General features: G+C 41.6%; 1 protein-coding gene and 1 pseudogene across 1 annotated transcript; both read left to right on the top strand.

The window, feature by feature from the left end:
* Nucleotides 1-1680, top strand: part of LOC104855612 — a 3884-nt pseudogene extending 2204 nt beyond the window's left edge.
* Nucleotides 1681-5474: 3794 nt separating this feature from the next.
* Nucleotides 5475-9486, top strand: LOC104855619 (olfactory receptor 6K6). Its single transcript, XM_010614527.1, has 2 exons — nucleotides 5475-5500; nucleotides 8521-9486. The coding sequence occupies exon 2, from the start codon at nucleotides 8521-8523 to the stop codon at nucleotides 9484-9486; it is 966 nt and encodes a 321-aa protein (XP_010612829.1). The 5' UTR covers nucleotides 5475-5500.
* The last annotated feature ends 760 nt before the right edge of the window (nucleotides 9487-10246 follow it).

Genomic DNA, 10246 nt, shown 5'->3' with positions numbered 1-10246 from the left:
AGCAGCTCGCCAGTTTATGTCACAGGAGGAGCTCACGCCTGCGCCCTCATCTTCAGGGTGTCGACCTCCTGGCCAACGCAGTCGCCCTTACAATGGTGCCAAAGGGCAGAAAGTGATCACTGAACAGAGTTGGGGAAGTCCCGATGTAACAAAAGATGGAGTGACAGTTGCAAACTCAATTGATTTAAAAGAGAAGTACAAAAACACCGGGGCTAAACTTGTTCAAGACGCTGCCAGCAACACAAAGAGGCAGGGGGTGGCACCGCACTTGGCCTGTCCTAGTGCGCTCCGTAGCCAAGGAGGGGTTGGAGACCAACAGCAAAGGCGCAACCCCCGTGGAAGTGAGGAGAGGTGTGACGTTAGCTGTTGGAGCTGTGATTACTGAACTGAAACAGTCTAAACCTGTGACAAACCCCCCAAAAATTGCTCAGGATGCTCCAATTTCTGCAAATGGACACAAAGAAACTGGCGACATCGTATCTGACGCCACAAAGAAGATCGGAAGGAAGGCGTCATGACAGCGAAGGATGGAAAAACCTTGAATGATGAATTGGAAATTGTTGAAGGCATGAAGTTTGATCGAGGATATATTTCTCCATACTTCATTAATACGTCAAATGGCAGAAGTGTGAATTCCAGGATGCCTACGTTCTACTGAGTGAGAAGATTTCTAGCGTCCAGTCCATGGTACCTGCTCTTGAAATCGCCAATGCTCCCCGAAAGCCCTTGGTCATAATTGCTGAGGATGTTGACGGAGAAGCTCTCAGTACCCTGGTTTTGAACAGGCTAAGGGTTGGTCTTTAGGTTGTCTCAGTCAACGCTCCAGGGTTCGGTGAATGTAGGAAGAATCAGCTGAAAGACGTGGCTATTGCTACTCGTAGCACAGACTTTGGAGAAGAGGGGTTGACCCTAAATCTTGAAGATGTTCAGGCCCAGGACTTAGGAAAAGTTGGAGAGGGCATTGTGAGCAAAGACGATGCCATGCTTCTGAAAAGCAAAGGTGACAAAGCACAAATTGAAAAACGTGTTCAAGAAATCACTGAGCAACTAGAAATCAGGAACAGTGAATATGAGAGGAGAAACTGAACAGGAGACTGGCACAGCTTTCAGAGGGAGTGGCTGTGCTGAAGGTTGAACTTACAAGTGACGTCCAGGTGAATGAGAGGGAAGAAAGACAGGGTCACAGACGCCCTCAGTGCTAGGAGGGCGGCTGTGGAAAAAGGCACTGTGCTAGGAGACGGCTGTGTCCTGCTTCGGTGCATTCCCACCCCGGACGCCTTAACTCCTGCTAATGAAGATCAGAAAGTCGGGACCGAAATTATTAAAAGAACACTGGAGATTCCTGCCAGGACCATTGCTAAGAATGCAGGTGTGGAAGGGTCTCTGAAGGTTGAGAAAATCCTGCAGAGCTCCTCTGAGGTCGGCTATGATGCTGTGCTTGGAGACTTTGTGAATATGGTAGAGAAAGGAATCACTGACCCAAGAAAGGTGGTAAGAACGGCTTTGCTGGACGCCACAGGAGTGGCCACTCGGTTAACAACAGCAGAAGTCGTGGTCCCAGAAATCCCTAAGGAGGAGAAGGATCCTGCCATGGGCTCCAGGGCACCCTGGGCGGGATGGGGCGCGCGAGATGAGCACTGGCATGTTGTAGCCCAGAGTAGCACTTGGCCCTTGCTGTGAAATGACAGGAAGCTCCACACAGTGTCCTCCTCAGGAACTGGAAAATTCGGATGAAGGAACTGAAGAGAAGGCTGGCTGTGTAAGAGACTCACATGCCCATCATTGATGGTTTCAGTTACAATATATAGTGGTTTACTGCTGCCGGTGTCCATGCCTACAGATAATTTACTTTGTATTTTTGAACAGAAGAACATGTGTGCATTCCTGAAATGGTGCCAGAGCCATGAACCGGTGTACTGAAGAAGAGTTCAAGCAGCCTTTCTGAGGAGAGGAATAATTGCATACACAGTAGAGAAAATCAATTACATGACAACCTTTGTGTAATAAAAATCGGTTTAATGTTTAGAAAAAAGAAAGAAAATAACTGTTTTCTTATGCAAATGTGAGAATTTATTTTTAGCCAATTTTTTGTATTGTGTGATATTTGGGTCATTATTAGAAACTGCAAAATTGTTCTGCAGAGTCTGTCTCCCATCAGACTGAAGTTTTAGCATTATTATTGCTTTTTCACACCTTTTCTAATATTCTTTGTAGCCATATTTTCTGAAAAAAGAAAGAAAATAACTGTTTTCTTATGCAAATGTGAGAATTTATTTTTAGCCAATTTTTTGTATTGTGTGATATTTGGGTCATTATTAGAAACTGCAAAATTGTTCTGCAGAGTCTGTCTCCCATCAGACTGAAGTTTTAGCATTATTATTGCTTTTTCACACCTTTTCTAATATTCTTTGTAGCCATATTTTCTGCTTTTTGGTTGTGAAATGATATACTATGGTTTTGACTTATATTTCCCTACTTATCATTAGGTGGGACACTTTTCCATATATGCATACAGAGAGTTTTCCTTACTTCACTCTTCACTGTTTCTTCTTTTTAATTGTAACAGGAGCTCTTAATATGTACTGAATAATCATAAGTGTAAATGATGCAAGTTACAAATATGACTTGCTGTGTATTTCTCTTCCCTTTATGCTGTTATTTGATGACTGGAAAAAGCAATACAGTTGAGTGAGCAGTCATTTCCTTTATTGTTTATATATTGAATAAGTTATCTACAGTCTTATCCTACTTTAATAAAAATCTTCTAGATTTTACTCTCAGTTTTTGAGTTTGCTTTTTATATTAAATCTCTATCAGTAATTAATTTGGGCTCATGGAGTCAGGTCAGCACTTTTACTTTATGCTATTTATTTGGTTTATTTTATTTGAGTATATTTTATTCATTAAATACTACTCTCTTTCCGTCCAGACTACAGTGTCAGCTGCACCTCTCATTTTCCTCGTGATCTGCTAGGCCTCTCCTATCACAGGTCAAACTTCCCATTGCACCAGATTCTTTGTTCTCATTGGTTTATTCATGCCCACATGACTTACTGGATTGATTTATAATGATCTTTAATATGGAATAGAATAAATTTCACTATTTTAATCTTCACCTTCATCATGTTGGCTCTCACTTTGACATGATTCACTCCTCCCTATCCAAAATGGGATTTGGCAGAATTATACTGAATTAATAGATTGATTTGTCAATAATTTGCATACTCATGCTACTGAAACATTCTGTTCATTAAAAAACCATATATATAGCAACTTAGATGCCTGTTATTTTCCAAAGACCTTACAAAGTGCAATATGTAGATGTGACACATATTTTATTTTACTTTATTCATTTTTATTGCTATTCCAGATGATATTCTTTTTATTACAATTTCTGTTGACAAGCTATATATAATTGCAGTTGTAAAATATATTTGTGAACGAGCACTCATCCATCTCATTGCTAATTGTTACTTAAAATTCTTTCTTTACATTTTTTGAGGTTTCTATATAAAATTCACATTTTCTTTTCTTAATACTAGGGATGGAACTTGAAGGTGCTCTACAACTGAGCTGTATCTCTAGATATATATGAGAGAGGGGTGTCCCTCTGTACCCAAATTATCTCTTTTTTTTGTACCAGGGATCGAATTCAGGACCTTGCACCTTGCAAGGCAGGCAGCAGAACCACTGAGCTAAATCCCTAGCCCCGTAAACTATGTTTACATAATGCCATTTCTTTCTTATAACGTCAATAATGAGTTTTTTCTTTCTTATTTATAAGCAAAATTGTATTTTAAGTTTATGATAAATATTCAGATATTGGTTTTTGAAAAGCAACACAAAATAGTTCATGAAATATGATTATATAATTTCAATGAAATGATTGATTAGTATTAGAAATCATTTCTTCCTATGCTTAGTGTGTAAAAACTTTTTTCTTATATATCACAAATAAGAGTGAATTCAAGGAAGGGCTGGAGATTTAGCTCAGTGGTTCCACTCCCTGCCTGGCAAGTAGAAGGACCTGAATTTCATTCCCAACACCTGAACCCCAAAAAAGAGTGAATCCCATGCAATTATTTCTCTGTATTTATTGATAAAACTGTAGTTTTCCTTAGATAACACAGTGAATAATATTAATTCATCTTTAATGTTAATCAATTATATATTTTAGAATCATTTTCATGTTGAATTTCAAAATGTTTTTTTAATATGCCATTGAGTTTATTTGGAATTTATAGGTTTTATTTATAATATTTTTTGTTATTCAAAAAATCCACCACAGGGCCAGGGATATAGCTCTGTGGTTCCACTGCTTGCCTTGCAAACTCAAAGGCCCGAGTTTGATCCCCGGTACCCCAAAATAAATAAATAAATAAATAAACAAACAAAACATCCACCACAATCAGAAGGTCTCATGAGTGAAGTGAAATTATCTCTGGTATAGCATCCATCATTAATTATTTATGTACTTATTTATGTTATGGTACTGGGAATTATGCCCAGAGTTTTGGACTGAGTGAAACTTAAAGCTCTTATATTTTTCATTTTAAGATAAGACATTACTAACTTACTAATTTGTCCAGGGTGAATTTGAAGACGTGGTTATGCCAAAGCCTATCAGAGGGCTTACAAACCTGTCACTGCGTCTGGTTCACAAAACCAGTTGTAAAGATTTTGATAAAAGCAAGTAACAAAATGTACCACAATGACATTTTGTGTTTTTGCGGGACTGGCAGATGAGCCCAGGGCCTTCGTGGTGAGTTACACCCCAACCTGCCTCTTAAATCACTAATTGCCCTGTGGTCCTCCTCCCTTGGGCACTACCATGCATGGTTTAGCATCGTAACCTTCATTTCTTTCTTTACTTATCAGACAGGCTCTTGCTATGTAGCCCAGGCTGGTCTCCAATGCATGATGATCCTCCTGCCTCAGCCTCCTGAGTCCTTTGATCACAAGTGGGCACCACCGTGCCTGGCTACCGTGATAACAATTTTAGAAAATCAATTGAGATGCATATTCTAAACTTAAGATATATAATATACTTATTTTATGTAATATATATTTTGCAGAGGAAATGGAAATTGTATTTTAAAATGATGAAAAGCAGAGATGGTGCTTAACTGGTACATATTCCAAAAAGCTGTGACCCAGTCTGTGGTCTGTTCTGAGCTCCACAGTGATTCAGGATGCCAGGACCCAGCTTTCTGCTCTGATCTAAGACACAAGGTTCTGTAGCTATAGAAAAGCTTTTGAGTCCTCACCCAGGGGAATGTCTAATTACTAAGCGACACATTTCCCCTAATTTGTTCCTTAGAGGGGAGCGTGAGGTACCCCATTTTTCTCAGTGATCAAAAGAGAACTCCCAGGAAAGTCAATATTACCACTGCACATAATCCCTGAAGAGACTTCAGGGACATCTACACAGACGTCAGCAAACTGAAAGGGACAGGTGACTGCAGAGACTCCGAGGAGCGATATCCTGGTCAAAGGCAGGGTGAGTATGACGGACAGCTTTTGACAGGGCAGCGACCTCTGCCTGTACTGTGCCTGCCCATACTTTCCTTATGTTCTTACCTCATCAGAAAACTGCTGTTCCTCTGCAGGACAAAACTCATATTCTCAGTGCATGAGCAAAAGTGTTAGAATAAAGAGGCCGGTGTCCAACTGTGATCACAGCACTCTGGGAGGCTGAGGCAGGAGAATCACGAGTTTCAGCCCAGTTTGGAAAAAGTAGCAATTTAATGATAGAAAGCCTGAAAATTAAAACATACATTAACAAAAGTTCTGGCGGTGTTGTTCACTGTAAAGATTTGAGGTTCAATCCCCAGTATCAAAAAAAGAAAAAAAGAGAGAATGGGAGATGTAATCTGAAAGGATGTTAGGAAAATTGTAGCTCAGCTCATAGATAGAGATACAAATATCTAAGAACTAAAATTCTGCTAAAGTTCAAAGAAATAAAGGCTCTGATAGAGACACAGGGCAGGTTATTGTATTTTCTCTTCCATAACTAAAATCAAAGTCATCTCTCTTCCTTACACAGCAATATGTGTAGGCTGAGATCAGTGGCACTGATAAGTATCTGCCATTCTAGATCTTTTTTACGTCCTTTATGTGTTGCAGGAACAAGAATAATGTTTATTCGCCTTGAAACTGCAACCATTATTGGCCCATAACATAGAGTCAGTCACCGCCAGAGTGTTGGGGGAATAAGCAGTAAGGACAGACCCTGAAGCCCTCCCCCTGAGGAGAGGAGCCTCCAGCTCAGAGCAACGCAGCAGTCACTTTACTCAGCTTTTATGACCTACTTAGGACTGGATTTTCTTGCCTAAACTGACAGCCCTGTAGTCTCCTGCTCTGCACACCCTGTAGTCACTATTCACTGCCACCATTCTCTGCTGCTCTAGGCTGGAAACGACAAGCAGACAGGGGAGAGAAGGGAATGCTTTAGTCACAGACACCTCCAGGCTCTGCTGTCATTCCTGTTGGAGGCTCTGCCTCTCTGCTGATCACTGCTGTTAATTGCATTTCAAAGCCAGTCTCTTCTCTGAGTCTTTCTCAAAGCCTGGGGCAGAGTGGCAGAGGAATTTGAATTTCTAGGAAATTTATTTTCTTAATGGTCAGTGAATTTATGTGAATCTGCTGTGGCTTCTGATGAAATTATATCCGCTCTGTCACCTCACGCCTGAGACAGTCTTATCAACACAGAAGAACTCCAGAGCAGGAAACAGAAAGAGTGAAGCAGGGATTCTGACTTTCACTCACCCTGTGATAGAAAAAAGCAGTCGTGCGCTTGTGACACAAACAGACTTGGTTTCCAGGTTACTGCTTTGGATCCCAGCTGTTAATTTTGAAAAGTTATTTATCTCTTCTGGTTCTCACTTTTCCTATCTCAACCACAGTAGTCACAATCTAGGTACAAACCAAGAAAATAAAAACTTTCAATAGAGTATATAAAATGCTTAGTTAGCACCATCACCATTGCAGAGAAACCCTTTAATAATGTCAATTCATTTCTCTTCTACAATTTCTCTGAAGAAGTTTGCAGTGTACTTGAGAGAAATGATGGCACTATACTAATGTTTGAAGCGCAGGAAAGGATATATTAGTGTCATAAAGAAAGAATAAGCGCTCTCAGAGACAGAGGAGAAAGTTAACTGTTTTGGCACAGGAGATGAATAAGCTTTCCATGACAATGGGAGCCTTAATACACATTGGCACCTATGATTCCAATAGAAGATCAAGAAATTAGGAGGTGGTGAGAAATGGATTGAGCAAAAACAGCCCAGTCTGACTGAGCTATGGAGTTGGCAGTGACTATCAGCCTATGATTTCTGAGTTTGCTTTTGAATATTTTAAAAAGGAAAGTGGCAGCAAATCGTGTCTAAGAACATTCATCGGTCCAGTGACTCCTTAGAGGTAAGAATACAGTCAAAGTAGAAAAGGTGAGAGGCAATGCATGCTGCTTTCAGGAATTCTAGGTAGCCTTAAACAAAGTTTGTAGTCCTTTCTTTCCAACAAGAAGAATCTGGTCTGATTTCCATTACAGATGACTTTGGTTTGCCCTCTTTCAAAGACAGACATAAATACAACTTTTGCAAACATTTATGATATTTTACTTCTTGTAGCTCTTAGATATGCTCTCCATAGGTGGGGTGAAGGGTGTGGGAGCAGCAGGTGGAGTTATGTTCTTGTTCAGAAATGATCACTACTCAGGAGCAAAGTGAGATTCTGGAGACAATCTTTGAGCAACTGTTGACCACTGACAGAGGAAGAGATACACAGAAAGCAGAGAATGTAAGGAGGAATATTTCCTCATGTCTGGATACTTAGCATCTGGTGAGGAGACAGGAAACCCACAGGAAAAAATAGAAAACAAGGCAGGCCAAGTGATAAAGAATATTTTAGTCAACTTCGGGCTAAATATTAGCGCCCAAAAGGATGAGCAAAGCAACAGAGTCAAGAAGTATTGCACAAGTTCTCCTGAGAATGCATGTGTAAAACCATTTTTATGAAGAACAGGAGTATAGACAATATTTATATGTATACATATAATTTTTTGGCACCAGGGATCGAACTCTGGTCTTTCCCCTTCCGAGGCAGGCAGCTGAACCACTGAGCTAAATCCATGGCCTCAGGAGTAGAGAATATTTGAAAATGAAGGTGTAAGATTTCAGGAGAAACACAGAAGGGCTGGGAGTAAGGAGAACTCTGAAATTAGTGACTGAACCTCCAGAAAATATTTCCAGAGAATTAAATATCTCATGTTGTTTATATTTTCACCACATCAGTTAAAGATGATGACAAAAAAATCATTTAGAGCCCTCATTTCAAGTACCTCTGAGGTTTCTAGCATGGGGCTGTAGCTGGAGAGAGATCTGTCACTGTGTGGCCTAGGATCCCATTATCAGCTTGAGGAACTGGTCACAAAAAAAAAGCAGCGAAGCAATTTTCAAAGGGAAATTTACATTCCAACTTCAGGAGTTACCATATCACTTGCTTTTCCTCCCTTCACAGATGGCACAGTTTCTGACCAGTGGGAATCAGACAATGGTGACCGAGTTCCTTTTCTCTGTGTTCCCCAATTTGTATGAAGGTGGCCTCCTTTTCTTTATTCCCTTACTTCTCATCTATGGATTTATCGTAAGTGGGAACCTAACAATATTTCTTGCTGTCCACTTGGATGTGGTCCTGCGTACCCCCATGTATTTCTTCATCAGTGTCCTCTCCTTCCTGGAGATCTGGTATACCAGCACCACCATCCCCAAGATGCTCTCCAATCTGATCAGTGAGCAAAAGACCATCTCCCTAGCTGGCTGCCTCATGCAGATGTACTTCTTCCACTCGCTGGGCATCACAGAAGGCTGTGTGCTGACGGCAATGGCTATTGACAGGTACCTAGCTATCTGCCATCCTCTCCGTTACCCAACCATCATGACTAAGAAACTCTCTATCCAGCTGACAGCTGGATCCTGCCTCTGTGGTTTCCTCCTTGTGCTCCCTGAGATTGCATGGATCTCCACACTGCCTTTCTGTGGCTCCAACCAGATCCACCAGATCTTCTGCGACTTCACGCCTGTGCTGAGTTTGGCCTGTACAGATACATCCCTAGTGGTCATCGTGGATGCCATTCATGGAGCCCAGATCCTGGCCTCCTTCCTGGTCATTGCCCTGTCCTACATGCGCATCATCGTGGTGGTTCTGGGGATGCCCTCTGCTGAGGGTCGTCATAAGGCCTTTTCCACCTGTGCTGCTCACCTTGCTGTGTTCTTGCTGTTTTTTGGCAGTGTGGCTGTCATGTACTTGCGATTCTCAGCCACTTATTCAGTGTTTTGGGACACAGCAACTGCTGTCACTTTTGTTATCCTCGCTCCCTTCCTCAACCCCATCATTTACAGCCTGAGAAACAAGGACATGAAAGATGCTATCAGGAGGCTTTTCTGCCATCACAAGGCAATGGGTGGAGCGGGGCGAGAGATCTGAGTCCCCTGAACTCTGAGGAGCCTCCTAGAAGAGCAGACCCTCACCATTCACATCTGGGCCATGTTTATGCTCTTTTTCTATTGCCCCAGTTAGATTTGTGTTACTGTCTACAGGAATGATAAAGTGCTGCCTCCGGGTCAGTAATGGTAATGGCACAGTCTGTTTGCAGCCATGTCCACCAGCACTACTTGGGACAGCGGAGCCAGTATACAAGGGCAGAGTGTCCTGTTTTGTATCCCAATTCGTCCTCTCCTTCATCTTCTGTTATTGTCACAGGATGCACTTCAAGGAAGTTCCTAAAGCTGATTTCAGCAACCTAACCCACGTTACCCATTCAGTAGGTTTTCAGGGTCCCTGACTGTCACTGCTGAGAAAGAATTTTTAGGGTATGTCAGTAAAAGACCACCCTCAAGGAAATAGAACACCGACCCTGGACATAAAGAGAGAAGTGGACTATAGTTCGGAGCTGGGAATATTCACGTGTTTTCAGCTGTAGAAATCTATGGAATGTGTGAACCTACAGGCTCCCTCAGGGCTCTTGGGAAAAGTGTGGCCCACTCCCTGGCAGATAATGAAAGAATGCCCCATCCATAGGAAGACCAGGACCCATTGCCAGGGAAAAGCCTACTTTACAGGTGAAAAGATGTGGTCTGTTCACAGGTGAAAGAAGTTCATTTGCTAGTAAAAAGGAAGGGCTGAACACATTAGCAGGTGAAAGGGACTTGCTCAGGCTTACTTCTGGGAGAAAAGAAGGAAAACT

This window comes from Fukomys damarensis, unplaced genomic scaffold (assembly GCF_012274545.1).
Source record: "Fukomys damarensis isolate Sample0158 unplaced genomic scaffold, DMR_v1.0_HiC HiC_scaffold_19, whole genome shotgun sequence".
NCBI classification, from domain to species: domain Eukaryota; kingdom Metazoa; phylum Chordata; class Mammalia; order Rodentia; family Bathyergidae; genus Fukomys; species Fukomys damarensis.
This window is presented reverse-complemented; position numbering and strand designations above follow the sequence as displayed.